Source organism: Colias croceus, chromosome 5, assembly GCF_905220415.1.
Source record: "Colias croceus chromosome 5, ilColCroc2.1".
NCBI lineage: Eukaryota > Metazoa > Arthropoda > Insecta > Lepidoptera > Pieridae > Colias > Colias croceus.
This window is the reverse complement of record NC_059541.1, coordinates 119,132-140,352: the sequence shown is the minus strand read 5'-3', so window position 1 is coordinate 140,352 and position 21,221 is coordinate 119,132. Positions and strand designations below refer to the sequence as shown.

The following is a 21,221-nucleotide window of genomic DNA, read 5'->3' as shown; positions in this document are numbered from 1 at the left end:
TATTTTTGATGTCATTTTTGTTATTTAAACTAGTTAAAAAACAGTTTAAAAAAGTTCTGTCTTGGACGTCCGTGTGTCTGTATGTGCGGAGGATTTTCTTGTTAACACGATAGCGACCGAAATACTTTACTAATCGAGTCTTTTTTTTTCTCTTACGCTTGAGTATGCTCAGGAATAGAACCCTTTCATTTTTCAGGGTCTGATTCGATGTGGTTTAATTGTTATTAAATAAACAAAAAAAAAAGGATGAGATTATGAGGCGTGCACTTTTGGATTTTCCAAATTTATTTTTTTATTCAGTGCTAAATTACTAAATTGTGACGCCGTTGTGGACTTGTTAACAAATATAAAAATAACCAAACCCGCTCTATCACTGTCCCGCAAACTGAGAGTGAGTGTCGTACGGCTGTTTTATCTTCCGATGAAGATGATCGTCCCCTATCAAGTCTCGCTACAACAAGTGAGCTAACCCTGCAACGACAATTGGAAAAGTGCAAAGAGAAGAAAAAGGCAATGCCTTCAAACGACGAATTTCATCTTTTAGGATTTGTAGTGACTGAAAAAGCTATATACGACAACAGAGGTGAAAGAGGTGTTTATTTGACACAGGCGTACACGTACCTTTCATCAGTCTTGCCTACGAGTGTCGAAAGTGAGCGTGTTTTTTTCATCTGCTAGATATTTTTGTAATAAAATCCGAAGTTCGTTATCCGACAAAATGCTTGATGCTTTACTATTTTTGAGAACTTATTTCCAAGAGAAGTAAATCTTGCGTTAAAAAAATAATCTTATTTCTACTCATTGTTTATAATTGTTGATTTAATGATTTTGAATGCAAATTTAAAATTATTTAAGTTTTGTTATGTTACCTAATGTTAATTCTAAGTTTATTAAATAGCAACTAGCATTCCTGCCGGACTCCACGTCCATATAATTGTTGATTTTTCGTGTTATATTTTATGTTTGTAAAATTTTATTAAGTTCATCCGATAGTGACTAGTGTTAGTTAAATTTATATTTTAGCAGTAAAACAACTAGTCGTGTGAAAATCAAAGAGTTATATATGTATATAATTTTTTATATTTTTAAAATTGTATTGCTTAAAACATGTTTATTTTGAGTCAGTTAAATAAAAGTTGTTTAGCAGTAAAATAAGCAAATAAAAGATTATGATTATAATACGTTTTTAATTAATAAAATCCACCTTTTTATCATATATGTCCAATTCCGATATCAATATCGGAATTCCGATATTGAGCTCAAATATCGGAAATCAATATCGGAATTCAAAACTGTTCCGATATTACATGCCCTAGGGCCTACTTAACACCCCTTCCGAAAATCTGACGCGCTCGAGTAAATTTTTTTTTTTGTGCATTTTTGATGAATTTATATGCCTAGCCCCACCACGCAAACCGGCAGATTAGTATACCGCTGTTATCAGAGGCACTTGGAGCATACGTAGTATGAATATCTGACGCGCTCGAGAATGCCCAAGTAACTGTTTTTTTTTACATTTTTGAAAATCCGTACACGCCAAACCCACCGCTAAAATGGTTTTTACCATAGAAGCTTTTCTTTTCGAAATTATTTTATCTTTCGATTTTGATAAGTCTCGACGACGCCGTTGAATTACGCCATTTAGCTACCTCGCCTCCCTATCTAGATTTAAAAGTTACCGACTTCAAAAAAAAGGAGGAGGTTATCAATTCGGCCTGTATATTTCTGTTTGCTTTTGTTTCACAGTTGATTTTGTGGTAATTTTGAGATTAAATTTAACTTGTAGTTAAATACGGTATTTACAAATATATTTATTGAAAGGGCTACTAACTGAAACAATCGATATTTATTTAATGTGAAGTGTATCATTGACATCACTTTTTTTCACACATCGAAAATATTACCAACACATACAAACTTTTTTCTATACTATGTATCTTTGTCAATCAAAATCTGTGGATGTGCCCGCTACTATCGATCCCCCTCAACACCCTTAGGATACTCCAAGAAGCTTGTATCTAATACATTGGAGATTTCGGTATGAACATTGACGTGTAACAAGAAAATATTGCCCAGTTGTTGTTTTTTATCACTTTCACACCTAACTTGGTATTGCCACTGTTTTCCCAAGGCTACTATGTATGCTGTAATATTCTGTGCAAAAGGTTAGTTTTTGTACATGAGTTTGTTGATAAATTTCCAACAACGTCATTCAGAAGCATTGTTGGATGAGACAATTATTATTTATATTAAATAAAATAAGTATCTGAACCAATTATTAAAAAGCAATACTCCCTGATTATGGGTAATCACCATAATAAAATTGTAGCAACTCTCACTTTGTCAATATGGCATGTGTGTCAAAAAAATTGCGTCGCTTCGAATATTTAAGTTAATATTGTTGCTTATTTAATAAATATTTTCCGAATATAAAGAACTAGCTTTCCACCCGTGGCTTCGCCCGCGTTTTCAAAGAAAAACCCGTTCCCGTAGGATTTCCGGGATAAAACCTACCCTATGTCCTTTCTCGGGTATCAAAATATCTCTATACCAAATTTCATGCAAATTGGTTCAGTAGTTAAGGCGTGATTGAGTAACAGACAGACAGACAGACAGAGTTACTTTCGCATTTATAATATTAGTATGGATGCATTGTATTGTGCAAAATTGCAGAAGTGTTTGGACACCAAATTCTGGCATAGAATTTCACAGGCAAGTGTATATTTACGTTATTTACAATATTCCTCAATACTCCTGCATTTACCTGTTTAGAATCATTTCAATGGCAAAAATTGTAAAATTTTGCATCATTTTAGTAAGCAGTTATGTTAAATTTGTTATTTTCCTAATACTTTATCGTTTTTCAACAAGTTTTCAATACTTAAATAAAATTAACAAATAAGGTAACCATGATGACGAGTTTTTATGGATAGCGAAGAGAATATATTGTAATAACAATATTATGATGAAATTTAGAACACCATTTTCAAGATTGTTACTAGTAATGAAACAACACACGACATCGGTATTGCACTCACATGTAGTTATAAGATTGTTCGTTTTTACATTGAAATTTATATTTTTTTAACTTACCTCATATTTTTTTGTTTTACGTATTTCAGCTTTCCAAAAAGTAAAATAAAAAGAAATATATGTGCCCATCAAGGGTAAAATTACTGAGGATTACGACCCAGAAAAAAATACCTTTTGAAAAATAAACTTTGTAAAGTTAGCTGAAATTAGTGCAAGGCAAGGCATAAACAGTTTTTGAAGTGAAACTTCTTTATCGGGGTTGGAAAAAAATTTAGTGTAAAATTTTTCCGTTACGCGCCGTCTTTTTCTTATCCATACCACGCGTGATTCGACGTATTTCTGTAAAGTTGCATATAGTAAATTATTTTTTGAAAAATAAGGTCAAGAAGTTTCACTTCTTACGTGTGTACACTAGTACACGCACATATTTTTTTCTTTGACGATTTTGGCTTGAAATTGACCCGTCGAAGCAACGCGTTTAAAAAGAAGATCTGAGTAGCTTACAATTTGGTAAACAGCATCTGATGCAAAACACAACTTTCCTCTATTTACAAAGGATGTTAATGCTATATATCGGTTCATATCCAAGCTTTGTAGCCAAAAGTTATTTAAAACTATCATTCTATAATCTATACAAATTAAAATTGTATGTTCCTATAAAGTATGACCAGTAATATTATAATATAAATACTGTTAAAAATATATATCGTTATTATTTATAGACCATGATTTTTAGTTTTTTCTATTTCGAAAAATCCTCAAATACAAGCCAGCGTGGTCACTCCACAGAAAGAGACAAAAAACAACACTGACGTCATTCAAGGTTATATTTTCTTGTTACAAGTTAATGGTCATAGTGCAATATCCAGTGTATTAGATATAAGCTTCTTGGGATACTCGTAAACACGCTTGCTTGTGTGCGTGAGCAATTTCGGACGTTTTGTATGAAGTTTCCTTACTGTATGTATATTGTGGTAATAACTTTTCTTATGTTTCTAGTCATTGTGTAATTGTGGAATGGTTTCAAAATGTTAGCTACTTAGTCTATTTTATAAATATTTTTTTCTTTTTATCAGCAACTTGTGGAGGTGAACTATCAAGCTGAAATTAATAAAGAATGCACAAAGCTGTGAAAAAATCAAACTTATAAACCAATGCAATCAAAAGTAACTAACTAGGTCAGTAATTTTAATCTTAAATTAGGTATTAATCTTATCTTATTCCTTAAATCTCGGAATTCGACATACCCAGCTGTAAGTTGACAGTGTCAATATACAAGTATTTTGTAGTGTCAATATACTTGTATATTGACAGTGTCAATATACAAGTATTTTCAGTCAATTTGACAAAAATAGGTACTAAAATTTATTGTCCTAGACCATAAAGTTTTCGATTTATGCTTTATTATCAAAATTTGATAAAAATATCATCCACGCGCTATTGATTCAACAATAACTTATTGGTTAAGTAAGGGCCTCCGATAAGGGTAAGGATTTGTAGGAGAGGAGATATTTAGTGAGTCGCGCACATCGTGTAACCCACTTGACATTAGCAAAGCTACATTGGGATGAGGACACGAGTTAATGAGCACATTATTGTACAATTTTCATAGATGAAAACAAAGAGACATTTTTAGTGATGATCGCAAAGATCGCATATAAGTGCAGAGACTTAAAAGTAAGAGATTTCATTGACATAATATCATTGACTAAATGAACATTGTAAACAGTGACACAGCCGCCATGCGAACAACATCCAGAGTGGGATGAGGCCCGCGGATGAGTGCGTGACGTCACGGCGAGCCACCTGTGGCGCGGGCGGGCTCCAGCGGCCCGTGACGTCAGCGGCAGCTGACTGCCACAACAATCTACTCCACGAGAATGTTAAGCTATCACCGTACATAGCTCACATGCACTCTGCATATTATGTATGTCATTACAATTACGGAATGAAATCTATCTAGTTGTAAAGTAACGCTCATTAAAGAAATTAATTTCTGTTCCGCGTTTACAGCACACCGCATTCGACGTGCACAATTAGATTTTATTGCTCTAGCAATCTCTAGCAATAATCGACGATACAGCTACATTGAACCATTGTGGCTGCTGTCAGTGAAATAGTAAATATTATTCATAATAATTCTTATAATTGTAAAACATGGGATGACATGAAGCCTACCGAAAATAGCAACAGTAATTATATACTCTTTATTTGCTAATATTATAAAGCGAAAGTTTGGATGACGAAGAACGTATGGATGTTACTCTTTGACGCGAAAACCACTGAACGGATTGCGATGACATTGTCCTATTTCTGTCGCCATCGTGAAAGAATCAAGCTTTATCAGCTACCTATCAGCCAACGTTAGTTTTTTTCGCTTTGTGCAGTTATGCGTGTGGATAAGGATTGCACGGCAGCGCTTCTTGCAAAACTGTTGTTGCGATACTCGCCGTTACAACACTACCGTCTGCCTTCGAGCCGTCCGCACTCCGCCGAATCATGAAAATCAGACCAAATTTTATTGAATAATCGCTAACATAATACAGAAAAAAACAACTTAAGAATATGTAATATGTGTAAGGAATAATGATATGGTGGATGGAAGACTAATCAGAATGCCAGCCGCCGGCGACCCAGTTTGCGATGCCATAAAAAGAGTAGCTCGAAGCGGTTCGAGCACTTTTACCATCGATCGTGATAGACCGCCGTGACCCACGCTGGCTGCCGTTCAACTTATTTGCTGCAATGTTCGCGTGTGCGCTAAATGTTGCTTCTTTCAATTTTTCTATTTAAATAATTATTATCATAAATTTTGGTGCGCTATATTATTGCTATCTATCTATATGCCAAACTACCTAACCGAAACGCTGATTTTTAAATTGTGCGAAGACGAGAGAAGAATCATAGATTTTGCTCAATGCTCATATTGAAACGTAAAGTCTCGACAGTTAAGTTGTTCAATCATTAGAGCCGCATGACTTTAGGCTTTATTTGTTTACTTAGTAGGAGGCGCGCGGCGGGGCGTCGGGGCGGCGGGGCAGGCGGGCGGGCTGACGTCACATGGCGCGATCACCCGAAGGTCGACCGAGCGGACCGCATAGCCTATCTACACTCTACACTCTACAGTCTACAGTGACCTGTCATGCCATTTACAATAATATTATCGTTCTTTTCATAGTGATTTAACGAATAATTAAAATTTAAATCATCATCATCATCATCATCATCAGCCCATATACGTTCCCACTGCTGGGACACGGGCCTCCTATGAGGGTACAGGCCATAATCCACCACGCTGGCCAAGTGCGGGTTGGCGGATGACACATGTCGTCGAACTTTTTTTTTTAATTCTTCGACATGTCGGTTTCCTCACGATGTTTTCCTTCACCGTTCGAGCAGTGGTGATGTTACAACATGCGCAGATAAATTGAAAAATCAATTTATTTCCTGCGCGCTCGCCTGGTCTCGAACCACGGACTTATCGATTCGAAGTCCGAGGTCTCACCACTGAGCCACCACTGCTTTATAAAATTTAAATATTACTTTATTTCTTCTAGAAAAAGAAATCACTTTTTGTTTAATATTAATACCTATAGATAACTACAAATGATATTGCATCATAAATTTATCTGGGGGCACGGCATTGTCCCCGAAAATTAGTCCCCTTCAAATTTAGAATATAGGTAATTAGTGTTTAATGTCTAAATCAAGGAAAAAACACATTCTATAATGTCTGTCCAGATTTCTAGATACACCAACTGCGTGATTTACTTTGTAATCCCATACACTTACTAGTATCCAACCTTTTAATCCGTTACTGGGGGCAATCTGGGGTCTAAATATTGCTTAAAGAAAAATCGTTATTGATATTCTAGAAGTAAAAGGTACAAAAAAGGAAAAAAGTAGAGCTCTACAGAAAAGAAGCGAGATGCCATAAAAAACATCCTGTAAAAAAGCCAAGTCTCACAGCTCAGTTTTTCTACCGGAAAAAGTTGTGAGATCCATTTAATACCAAGTCGGTTAACTTATTTTGTCTCTATTTAAGGGACCTCTTGTATTAAGGTATTCCGTAAATTATTATCATATCAATTTTAAAAAACTTTAACGTTTTAAATAAATAGAACAACTTGGCCATCGAAAGGGCTATGGAAGGATCTATGCAGTTTCCCTACGAGATTGAATCAGAAATAAGGAAAGAGGAAGGACATAGGTCGCCGGATTAGCACGTTGAAGTGGCAATGGGCAGGGCACATATCCCGTAGAACCCAACGGCCCACAACCACAGCCTTTGTGCCACAACCACAACGCAAAAAGGTTGTGGAATGGAGGCCATGTACTGGGTGACGAAGCGTGGGACGACCTCCCACAAGATGGACAGACAACATGGTCCAAGTGGCATCGGTAGTACTGGAAATCCTTGAGGGTTTGTCCAGCAGTGGACGTCCCGCGGCTGAAACGACGACGACGACGACACCGACAGCTCACCCCCACCCTTGAGGACTTTCGATATGATCATCTGGATGTCAAGGAATAACTGTAGCAATTTTCAAAACTACACGAATTATTTCCGCTGATTTTATTTCTTTTCTCATACCACTTAATAAATAATATTTAATCTTATTTTGGGGATATTACGTCATTGCAAATTAAAAAAAATGCAAGGACAAAATACGGTAACATTACATGGCAAATAGCGGCAGAATGGCGAGTCAGACAAACTATATGTTACATTATACATATGGATCGGCCTTCGAGCGTGAACGTTTCAGCGCGAGCACGCCGCATGCTACACAATTTCTAATTCTGTACATATTTTTATAGCAAACGACACGATATGTACAGCATCGACGGAATTTTGTATTCGCAGGAATGACATCAGTTTAAACTTTAAAACCTTGACAGATTGATAAGATGTAAAGTTGTGTAAAGAGTGCGCGTGGCCGCGGCGAGGCAGGCGCCGCGCGGTAGGTAGCGTATCGGGGCCGCGCGGTCCCGTTACAACTGTACCGCACCGCTTGTCCCTCCACCGAATAACGAAACTGTTTGAGATTCTAAGTTGAATTGCTATTCTATATTCTACCCAGGTACACCAAATAAATACGCAAATACAGATAACTACTACGCGCTATTTTTTCCCGACAATTTGCTGCAATATTGGTACTTATGTTATAGTCAAATCCCAAAACACAATCTTTTCGTGGAAAGACTGGTTTATCTTAGGTTCGGCAAAAGCCATCGGACAATCGAAATACATTTGAAATTCGGCATTTGACTGAAGTATTTTTACTCAAACCTAACTTACCTAACTTTTCTGTTTAAATTTTGGTCTAGTCAATCCTAGAAGCGACTGTCAAACGGCGACCTAATTTTTTTGAAACATTAAAAAATTACAATCAATGCCTCACCATGACAAAACAATAAATCTATACTAATATTATAAAGCTTGTTTGTTTGTTTGTTTGAACGCGCTAATCTCGGGAACTACTGGTCCGATTTGAAAAATTCTTTCGGTGTTAGATAGTTCATTTATCGAGGAAGGATAGGCTATATATTATCACGCTAAGACCAACAGGAGCTGAGCTAGTATATAATAAATGATTTCTCATTTTAAATTACTTAAGAAATTATTTAAACAAACATTAACCCATTGACCACCGAGCGGCCCAATGAGACCACGACACAATAGATTTTCTATTGTGTCTGTGATTCCGGGGGGAATTAAAAATTTTATTTTTTCATACCTAATCTTACAAATAATCCTCCGTATATTCCAAAGCATCTCAAATGCAAAATGAAAATCACATAAACTGACGATCAGGTGAACTGGCAGAGTTAACAGTTCTTAAGACTTGAAACCTGCTTAAATGATAAAATGCTTTCAAATCTACGGAAATAAGAAATTAATAATTACACCTTTTTTGTAACTACATTCTTGTAAATAAATGAAATTTGAATTTGAATTTGAATTTAGGTTGTTACCATTTCTGCTCAACTAATTTTATGTATGAAAATATCACGAATGCTGTTGTTTTTTGACTCAAACAAACAGGGCAAGCTGAATCAATAAAAAATAAGAATTATAAAATCCGAATCCGAAAATGAAATAAAGTTGAACCATGAGATGAATTCGCAATAATCACGTTTTACGGGCTCGTTATTATTCCGGCGCGATGACGTAAAGGTTCGCTTTTAGCCGGCTCCTGTTGCATCCGCATATCAATGTAACTGAGTAGAACATAGCTCCATTCACTTCATTATTCAATATCATATCAACCGCTTAACTAATAATTTTAATATATTGCCTCGTCCTTTTTTTATTCATTTACATTGAGATTAAAATAATAAATACCAATGTCAAACTAAAATCATTTATGTTAGGGTTTAAGGGATGATATTGAAGATACCTCAAGATTAGTACAGGATGTCACAAATATGGATGAATTTAATGTTTGACTTTGAACATAACTAAGGTCCGCTAATCCAGTTCTTGTTTGCGTAATGTAAGTAAAGTGGCTATTGAATTCTTTAACTGTTTGATTCGTGTTTGTGACATTTGGCCGCTAGATAGATAGGGCTTATATTTGGCTGACCAGGGAAAAAGGAAGCTTTCTGTTAGTGAAATAAATTTTCCAAATTCAATAGTTAAAAGTTAGTTAGACATGACCTATGTGGCAGATATTATTGTATCGTCACACCCCGGACACTCCATACAAAATTATCGTTTTGACAGTCACACTAGCATTAGACATTTGTACCAGAGTGCAAATGTGTGTTTTAAAGCTTTAGGGTTGGCAAATTTGTGACTTGCGTGTTCATGTCACCTTGGTCGATCAAAAATATTCATTGCCCTGCACCAAATTTCCAACATCGGTACAAGTAGGTACCTACATTAAATTGAAACAGAACATGTCCGCGACTCGCGAGTTTTGCACGCGGTACAGTACATATTTAGAAACTACGTTTAGAATACTAGGTTTAGATACCCATATCACTAACAGATTAATCAGATCACACATCTACTTAGTACATTTCAAGTTTTCAAGCGTAATAATCTTCGCTGCGTATCATCCTTTCGGTAAGCGCTGGCCATATTAGTCGTGATCGTGCGGGGTGACGTAAATGTTTACTTTTGGCGGGAGGCGGGGAGTGTCCGTTCTGTAGCGTTATGTTAGCTACTATTAAGTAAGTGGTACAAATTACCATAGGAACTGACTACTGTGTTATTTTATGAGCATTTCGGATTTAACTAAGCACGTTATCATGGCATGAATAAAATAATGAAAGCAAAATTATGAAGTCAACACAGCATTTGCGATGCCATAGAAACGTATCGTTATTAGAAAACACACACCGCAAGGTGCAAGCTCAAGGATTATTCAAAAAAAAAAGACGGGTTGCACTCCGGGAGTGCCGGCAGAAGTGAAAACTTGATTATTAACGTTCAGCATGTTTGATATTTTGGAATGGTATCCGTCTTACGCATGGAATAGGTATAAGGGCTAAAAAAAAAGAAAAAAGTCCGTCTTACGCTTTTTCGATCAGGCCACGTGTCCTGACGCGAGTTTAAGATTTTATACCCAACGCCGCTAAAGAAGTTTTCACTTCAAAAACACACGGCACAAATGTTAATTTTCAATCTTACTTTATTAAAATGAGTCCTATAGATATAGAAGCTAAGCGGTAGATGATGAAAACAATGTATCCTAAAAGTGTGCTACGATTAAAAAACAACTTTGAACAGGAGCATTTCATGAAAATATAGTAATTATAATTACCTAAGTACCTATATTTTTATCTGACGAGCCTCGTTTTCCTACTTTACTAGAGCTAGATAAATATTTACAGTATCTACCATTGGTTTCAGGGACACATTGAGCAATAAATAATATGTGACACATGTATTTATTTACGGTTATCCATAGGTACATATTATTATGTCGCAGTCATCTGGTTGTAGCTGCTAGTTGATTGAATGACTAGCGCGTCTACGCTTTCTCCTCAACGCGCAAGTAAATGCACCAAAACAAAACAAATTAAACACTCATAATGGTCTGAACGCTTCAAACTTTATTTTTTCTTTCAGGCTTAGCCGCTTCCCCCAAAATTGAGATTAGAATTTAGAAATGACGAGTAAGCAGTAGATAATAATTGAACACAATAGGATAACGTGGAATCACTTATGGCCGGGATTGAGAAAAAGGACAGTCGAGCGGCGCCGAATGACGACTCAACGCTAAAGCATTACTTCGCAATAGTTCAACAACAATTGACCTTTCACTATTTGTAATGCAAATTGCGCTATTGTTTGTGAGAAAAAAACCTTCTCTCGCAATTTGAGGTTAATGAGAATTTACTGTTTGTTTACATAAATGAAACAAAGCATGGAAAGTATCCGTTCCAAATGTACTTTCTGAGTGAATGTTCAAAATTATTAATGACATTCTTTTTTATACGTTTTATATGCGTATAATTATTAGATAACAATTAAAATAAACATCCTAATGTTGACCTTAACAACGTAAATCGATCAAGTAAGTATAGGTTTTTCGTTAAATCACCAATAGGAAAGCACTCACGCCACGAGCCCTCCAAGGAAAGCGACGGGGCCTCCTCCTATGAGTCTGATCTTCCGGTGGCAAGAATCGAAGAGCGACAATCGAGCGTGTGGTGGCGGCGGCAAGCCGACCATGCCACTGGTGACAGCAGAGCGCAACATCGCCTCACATGCCACTCCGGCAGCGCCGTACTGCCGCACCGCACTGACCACTAACCGGGCGCGAGCACGACACACGTCACACAGAGCGCGCCAGCTCCGCCAGGCATCGCAACACGCGGTACACCGCTCGGGATGCGAACGACGCGAGACTGTCGCTCCGCGCGCGACGCTAGCCCCTCGACCCACCGCCGCGCCCCGTACCGCGCGATCCCCGCCCCGCCCCGCCCGCGCCCGCCCACACCATACGTCACTCGCCGTTGCCTCAGCTGACCGTGACTACTACATAAACATTAAACATCGTCCAAGCATTTTCAAATTTTAACATAATATGTTATAAATACAGACAAATTCTTAATTTGTCATGAATATTTAAAATAGCAAAATAAAGATTTTAAGCTATTGCATAGCTTCTAACGCGGGCCTTGATCGCGGGGACCAAATCGAAAAATTCCGTAACGAAATAACCTCACGCTCCACATTCCGACGGGCTCGGAGGTGTGGCTTGAAGGCATGCTATGCAATAGCTTTACCGCGGCAGTCCCCGAGTGCCACACGTCTTTTTTTATTCTAATTTCTGTCGTGCGAAGACTTTTGTAGCGCATGAGCCATAAGCTCTGATAATATCGTGTATCATAAAAGGGATAAATTTAATCAACTAAACATTGGGACAAAATTCAAATATAGACTGTAGTATCAAAATAAATATGGCTTGACAACTAAAGAAAGAAGTGAAAAAGGCGTATTGCTTGCGTATTGTATTTTTGAATATTTTTTTGTTTTTCAGTTTGATATACATTATTATAATTATACTCTTAGATAACAAAATGAAAGGTAGATGGAGCGTTACCGAACTAAACCGAATCTTTTATCGTCATTTCCATAAAGCTATGAGTGCTGTCATTCCGCATTTTCAAAATTTCGTTTTTAGTCGAGAATACGGGACATTTCATTTTCATCATATTCATCATTGAGTGCACATGAATTAAATCGCGAGCAAAAACGACTATGACTTTTAAAGCTTTATAAAAGTAACAAAAAAAATGTACAATACTTATTAAAATAATCTAATAATGATCATGAACCTTTTTTGCACTATACAAATAATCACATTCACGGCAGCATACGTTGAAGTTTTGTATTCCTATAAATTTATAAAGAATAGAAAAAATTCGATCACGAGGCGGGACTTGAACCCGCATCCTTCGCGCCATTCCGGGGCGGATGCCTAACCAACTCAGCCACTCGTGACCCGCCTGAGCAATCGAATTTATTCTATCCTTTCAGTTTTTATGTGTCTTAAGGGACACACCGCGCGCCATCTATTGAGATGATTTAACAACCATTTCAACCAATATGAAGCACTTTTCAGTGAATACAATATTGTAACGATGGAACACGACCTTTTCTTGAATTTATATTTTTTGGTTTTTATGGCATTCAAAATGCTTTATAAATATAAATTTATAAAGAATAGAAAAAATTCGATCACGAGGCGGGACTTTGAACCCGCATCCTTCGCGCCATTCCGGGGCGGATGCCTAACCAACTCAGCCACTCGTGACCCGCCTGAGCAATCGAATTTATTCTATCCTTTCAGTTTTGTCAGCATTTTGTATTCCTTCTTACATGTAAAATTATTATTTGTATTAAAAAATAAATAAGCCAAATAATCTACAGAAAACCTGTAAGACGATGTTATATCTTTCTTTTTTTTTTGGGAACAATTTTTACAGCGTTTTAATATCATAAGACAGCATTTTTTTACTAAAATTGCAAACCCCTTTAGATGTATTGTTCGTAGACCTGCTTTTGATTTTCTTCTTTTCTTTGACAAGGGCGATGGACGATTGTCATGCTCTATCTGCCTTTTATTTTGTAATCTAAGATTATACTTAGCTCATGAAATAATTATAGCATTTGCATTGTCACCATTCGCCGATCCTTAATAAATGTACTTAACTCAAAAATCATTGATAGTTTCGCCATGCACCAAAACTAAGCAAAAATAACATAGCAAACGTTGCTGGTTCCATTAGACTTCATGCAAAACGATAGATTTCAAATTTTAGAGATAAGCCCATGACGCCGATCACATTTGGTTGAAAAGCGAGTGTACAGCCGCACTTACCACAAGCAGTCCAACATGCTAGAGACATCCACTTCGCGCCCAACGGGCCGCGCCACGCACTACGCTCACTTCACTCACCTGAAACAAACATTTGCTTTTTAGTTTTTATACTTTATACCATGTTTATCTTAAACTAGCTGCTCCACGCGGTTTCGCCCCCGTGGCTCCACCCCTGTTGGTCGTAGCGTGATGATATAGGTATAGCCTATAACCTTCCTCGATAAATGGGCTATCTAACACCGAAAGAATTTTTCAAATCGGACCAGAAGTCCCTGAGATTAGCGCGTGCGTACGTTCGTTCAAACAAACAAACAAACTCTTCAGCTTTATAATATTAGTATAGATAAAAAATTATGCGCCGGCGATTTATTTTATTGTAATTCAATGAACTCAAAACGCGGTACTGATGCTTGGCAAAGCTTGTCCTGTGGGGTACTAAGGGACAAATATCTCTAGAACTCCGTTTGGCTGGGTCACGTGAAGAGGGAACTTTTGGATGTTTTTTGATAATAGTTCGCAGAATGTAAAGCTGTCTTACCGTGAGGACTTCACAGTGAGCGTAGAGTTCGTTTGTTGGAAACCTGAATGGTTTGTGAGATATAACTTTAAGCACAGAACGTTGTGCTTTTTCTGCAATAAGCATAATACTCTTACAAGCACCACCCCAGGCCGGTATGCAGTAGCTTAGCACCGATTGACATAAACTAAATTAGACTAATTTCATAATATCAAAGCTAGCTGAGTTACGCAACTTTTTTAAAATAAATGTAAGTGAGTTTAGATAAGCTGGCTAATACTGAAATTGGTTTATACTGGTTAACATCCTCTCTGTCCCCACCCTTAAACACTCGATGAACAACTGCCTTTTTAAAAGCATTAGGAAAGATTCCATGTTCAATACTTTTGTTACAAATATGAGTGATAATGGGGGCGAGGGAACGTCGACACATCTTTAAAACCTTTGATGAAATACCGTCCCAACCGGTCGCACAATCAGATCTTAAATTTAAAATTATGGATTCAATCTCAGTTTGATCTACATTAGGCAAAAATAAGGAATTAACAGAGGACGGCAGACAAGTGTAAGAGATACTGTTAGAGGGAGAAACTTTAATAATTGATGCAAGTCTATCTTTAATGCATGTATATCCTAGGAAATGTATAATCTTCCTAGGAATTGTATACAATGACGGATTACATACATTTCCGGTAACATATATAAAAATAAATAAATAAATAGTTTGGAAAATCCAAAAGTGCACGCCTCATAATCTCATCCTTTACAATAAAATTGATTATTTATAAAGAGTACGTGACTATAAATATAAAAATGAAATAAAATAAAACATTTGGAAAAGTAAAGAAAGCGGTACCGTAATAATTGAGCTATTTTTCTTGTGGCCCCACCTAGATGTGAAACTGCGCAGGTTTAAGGGACTGACTACCAACTTATTTTTTTAAACCTTGGCTTATAGTATAAAGAATCGAGTTTATAATGGTGAATTTTGAGTACACTATAAAAAAAAAAAAAAAGTCGATATTTTTTTTGTTTATTTAATAACAATTAAACCACATCGAATCAGACCCTGAAAAATGAAAGGGTTCTATTCCTGAGCATACTCAAGCGTAAGAGAAAAAAAAGACTCGATTAGTAAAGTATTTCGGTCGCTATCGTGTTAACAAGAAAAAGGATCCGCACATACAGACACACGGACGTCCAAGACAGAACTTTTTTAAACTGTTTTTTAACTAGTTTAAATAACAAAAATGACATCAAAAATATCATGAACGTTAAAAATAGTGTTTTTTCTTAATATGTGTGTGTATGTATTATCTTACAAGTGCAATGTATGATACATAAAGACATTTTAAGTTTGAAAAATCAGATGTTTTGCGCGAAGTGACAGTAGTACCCACCTCAACGCTTCGCTTATGAGGCGTGCAATAAAATAAATAAATAAATAAAAAATGAAACCCGTTTTCCTTGGTCACGGCATCACGCGTGAACGGGATTTCGATAATTCTTTTTATATTATATTAAAAACTAGCTTACCGCCCGCGGCTTCGCCCACTTTGTCTAAAACCTAATAAATTATATACTAAAACCTTCCTCTTGAATCACTCTATCTATTAAAAAAAACCGCATCAAAATCCGTTGCGTAGTTTTAAAGATTTAAGCATACAAAGGGACATAGGGACATAGGGACAGAGAAAGCGACTTTGTTTTATACTATGTAGTGATAGTGATAAAATGTAAATACATATGTACCATGGGCGAAGCCGGGGCGGGCCGCTAGTTGTTTATATTATGCTAATGTATGCTGCAGCAGGTCAAGGCCGCCGGCCGCGGTCGCCTCTGCCGTGTGCCGAGTGCCGACTGCCACGACCGCCGGCGCCGGGCGACAAGCGGTGCCGCTTCGCACTCGCCCTGCTGTATGCGCTTCCGTTCACTTTACTCATTATTGATATGAAGCATTCAGCCTTTTTTTTTTTTTTTTTTTTTTTTTTAATAGTGGGGAAATCTTCCAAAGATACCCACGGCCCCCGGGGAAGGAGCCGTGGGTTATGTCGGATTCTTACCGACTAAAACCCCACTGTGTTCCGTCGAGCCGCTTTAATGAGGGGGCCGCGGGTATTTGTTAGAATTCTTCCGCAACATGAAGCATTCAGCCTGAATAAATATCATATTATCCCATAATTTGGTCAATGTTTAAATGTTCAAATACTTTTAAAAAAATTGTGGAAGTTTAAAGGATAACATTTTATTTGTGTACATTAATGAATACATTGTATGGATCCGACATAGACGACGATGCCAAATGCACCCGAACTGCCGAACGGATGGTATGTGTACGCATGGTAACGGATGGATTTTATAATGTCCATCCTCACTTTTATAATATCTTGTACAACAAAACGGTGACTGCGAGTAGTGTTGCCCAAATTCAGTCTTGGTCTTGTTCTTGCGTTTTTGCAAGACCAAGACCAAGAACAAGACCGCGTATTTTTAGCAAGACCAAGACCAAGACTTGAGCAAGAACAAGACATAGCCTGCAAGACTCTTGCGTCTTGCAGCTAGGACTTAGCGCTATTTCACTGAGTAGTTAGGTGTAACAGTTCGGTGTATAGGCAGGTACGCTTAGGAATTCTATGAGACGCAAAAAATGTATAAAAGAATATGAAAAACTGGACCTATGCGCATTACGACTAATACCATAAACATAGCGATTAAAAAAATATCTATTAAAATCAAACTGAGTGCATGCATAGTTATGTTTTAACCATCGGCACTTTGATAATGCGGCATCAAAGGTTTTGTACTTACTTCTCAAAGAAAAACAATCGTTGCCGCCACGCCGAAATCATAACATTTGACACTATTTGATTGCCGCCATAGGGCGTAGGTATACTCATGCAAAATAATTTCGAATTGTTTTAAGAGTACCTACCGGTGTTCCAAAGAATAAATAAGTTTCAGAGTGCTTAGAATGAAAATGAATACATTATACTGATCACGCAAGTATCTTTACTATGGCTATGTTAATTCAAGCTCATAATGTTCCAATTCTAATACGTTTTTCTAAGATTTAAAGTAAACTTTAATAAATAGTAATAGTCTAATAGGTAATTGCAAGACTTGCAAGACTTGCAAGACTCTTGCTGCAAGACCAAGACCAAGACCAAGACTGGGAGCGCAAGACCAAGACCAAGACCAAGACCAGGTGTATTGGCGCAAGACCAAGACCAAGACTGGCTAAGTCTCGTCTTGTTCTTGCATTTGGGCAACACTAACTGCGAGAGGTATGAGTGCAAATTACAATACGTAATCTAGACACGCGGCAGCGTGTCAAGACGAGTTCAAGCGAAGAGAACTGGCGAGCAGCAGCCGTGTGTATATTTACACGAACCATTTCGAGCCACTTTTCACCCCCTTATAACTCGAAAACTATTTTAGTTATATAAACCAAATTTGGTACATATCAAGAGGACCTCAAGATAAACAAGAACCTTAAATTTCATAAATACAGATTAAACAGTTGCGTTGATATTAATATCCAAAAATCGCAATTTTTAAGACTGACTGACTTATAGACATATACAAAACCTAACCCACTTCCAGATGACCTAGAAAGTTCAAATTTTGTAATCAACTAGGTAATAGTGAGTGTACAAAGGAAAAAATCAGAAAATACTGAATTTATTTGTATTTAATTTTTTTTTCAATGACATAAATTTTGTTTGTATGGAAAAATGGAAAAGTTTAAAAAAAAAGAAAATAGTATATTCACCTTACTAGTCTTAAAAAATAGATCAAAACTAATCAGTGGCCGAAAAAAATTTTGAAATCCATCAATAAATGACTGAGATATAGATTATTGAAGTTTACATATTTTAGGACGAAACATCTGTAGATTCGAAGCGCCTCTGACATCACACTCACTCGCGCTAGTATCGCTAGGGCGGAATACTTCGATTGCATGATTTCTTTATTCAAAACTGTTATTAAACGTAAAATAAAAGAAAATTGTAATAAAAATATTGCCTTTATTGCTCATACAGTTAAAAATAATATATAATTTTACATAATATTCACATTTATTTATTCTTTATTTATGAGTGTTTAGTTTAGTTTTAATTTCAGTGTAAATAAATAAATAAAATCTTTATTTTGCTTTAAACATGGTATTCAATGGTGATACAATTATATTAATAAAGCACAAACATGTTTAGCCAATACAAGCATGCAAAAATAATTACCATAAATGGTGTAATGGAAGAAGGCTTCGTCGAAGGTCGAAATGATTTAATTTGCGTAATATTAATATGAGTGAAACATCTTTAGGCGCGTTTAGAGTAAAATTTCAAGATCGCGTCATGGCAATACCGTAACGTCATGGAGTAAGGCGACGATTCTTCTACAACGATCTTTGCATCTTGGTAATAGTGTGTGTACAAATTCACGCTGGATGTTTAGAAAATCATGTAATGTTTTAAACAGAAAACGAGTTTAAAAAATTGCAGATAATGACGGGCAATGTGCGCTGACATTCATAACATACAAGAAAATATAGAAAATAATACTAAACAAACCATACAGAGAAACTGCAAGAAAAAAAATCGTATATAAAAAGTATTATATTTATAAAGTAAATCAAATTTGCAGAGTAATTTTCTGTACAAAAAGTAATGATATCCCACCAAAAACATAAATGTAAAAATTGGAGCCGAGTTCAATCGTTGACTTAATTTGCCAAAAAAAGAAATGAGATCTAAATGTGTGCCAAGTTCTGCAGACAGTCCAGAAATTTATTTACAAAGATGTATTAAGTTCTTAGGTTGACTGAAAACTCAATTGTTTTATTTTCCCTTATAGAACAATGTTTATTGCAAAATATAACTTTTTTAATTTGAATAATATAATTATTTTCACAAAGCAAACAACTAATGACCTATTGAACCCCATAATTTGATGAGGCTAGTTTTACATACTGTTTATATTTTGTGAGGTTCTTCTTTGGCATATTATTATAATACATGATATACGTGCCATATTATGTATTTTGTAAAATTAAATTGTAAAACTGTCATGATTAAAAAGAGCACCTATAGAGTTTCTTGCCGATTCTTCTCCGTAGATAGTGCTTTCCGAAAAAAGTCAAAGCCAAAAAGTCTGAAAAAAGTGTAAAAGAAGTCTGATTGAATAAATAAATGTTTGAGTTTGAGTTTGTAGATATGCTAGGTAATAAATCAGATAAGAGAAACTACTAAATCGATTTTGTAAAATCTTGCACAGGGTAAAACTACATAATTTTGAAAATTATTAAAATTATATTGTCTTTAACTATTTTTTTTTTTATTATTAAGCAAAATCAAACATTTTTCCACGTACGTATAACCCACTATACCAAAGTACATTTACTCTAGTATAGTATTATCTCTGGAATCTAGACACGCGGCAGCGTGTCAAGCCGAGTTCAAGCGAAGAGAACTGGCGAGCAGCAGCCGTGTGTATATTTACACGAACCATTTCGAGCCACTTTTCACCCCCTTATAACTCGAAAAATATTTAAGTTATATAAACCAAATTTGGTACATATCAACAGCACCTCAAGATAAACAAGAACCTTAAATTTCATAAATACAGATTAAACAGTTGCGTAGATATTAATATCCAAAAATCGCAATTTTTAAGACTGACTGACTTATAGACATATACAAAACCTAACCCACTTCCAGATGACCTAGAGAGTTCAAATTTTGTAATCAACTACGTAATAGTGAGTGTACCATGGAAAAAATCAGAAAATACTGAATTTATTTGTATTTAATTTTTTTTTCAATGACATAAATTTTGTTTGTATGGAAAAATGGAAAAGTTTAAAAAAAAAGAAAATAGTATATTCACCTTACTAGTCTTAAAAAATAGATCAAAACTAATCAGTGGCCGAAAAAAATTTTGAAATCCATCAATAAATGACTGAGATATAGATTATTGAAGTTTACATATTTTAGGACGAAACATCTGTAGATTCGAAGCGCCTCTGACATCACACTCACTCGCGCTAGTATCGCTAGGGCGGATTACTTCGATTGCATGATTTCTTTATTCAAAACTGTTATTAAACGTAAAATAAAAGAAAATTGTAATAAAAATATCGCCTTTATTGCTCATACAGTTAAAAATAATATATACCCCCTTCTACCTAACTCCTTCAAAATCCCTTTGAGGACAGCAACACACCCACTTCCCAGTGGAGTGGATGCTTATGGGCGGCGTGTATCGCTTAACACCAGGCGACGCGTCTGCTCGTTTGCTGTCCTATACCATAAAAAAAAAAAAAAAAAAAATAATAATTTTACATATTCACATTTATTTATTCTTTATTTATGAGTGTTTAGTTTAGTTTTAATTTCAGTGTAAATAAATAAATAAATAAATAAAATCTTTATTTTGCTTTAAACATGGTATTCAATGGTGATACAATTATATTAATAAAGCACAAACATGTTTAGCCAATACAAGCATGCAAAAATAATTACCATAAATGGTGTAATGGAAGAAGGCTTCGTCGAAGGTCGAAATGATTTAATTTGCGTAATATTAATATGAGTGAAACATGCGCGTTTAGAGTAAAATTTCAAGATCGCGTCATGGCAATACCGTAACGTCATGGAGTAAGGCGACGATTCTTCTACAACGATCTTTGCATCTTGGTAATAGTGTGTGTACAAATTCACGCTGGATGTTTAGAAAATCATGTAATCTTTTAAACAGAAAACGAGTTTAAAAAATTGCAGATAATGACGGGGCAATGTGCGCTGACTTGTGTGCGCTAACATACA

At 36.0% G+C, this 21,221-nt stretch overlaps 1 protein-coding gene across 5 annotated transcripts in view; it reads right to left on the bottom strand.

The window, feature by feature from the left end:
* The window catches only part of LOC123691591 (MOB kinase activator-like 2), a 51,954-nt gene that overhangs the window by 16,327 nt on the left and 14,406 nt on the right, over window positions 1–21,221 (bottom strand). For 2 of the 5 annotated variants that reach the window (XM_045636050.1, XM_045636051.1), the window contains one exon: window positions 13,878–13,955. The exons of 2 other annotated variants lie outside the window; for them this stretch is intronic. In XM_045636050.1, coding sequence (XP_045492006.1) covers window positions 13,878–13,894 — 17 coding nt within the window. In that variant the 5' untranslated portion in view covers window positions 13,895–13,955. Of the gene's footprint in view, window positions 1–11,609; window positions 11,924–13,877; window positions 13,956–21,221 lie in introns of those variants that run through there. One more of the 5 variants, XM_045636048.1, reaches the window with a different exon arrangement.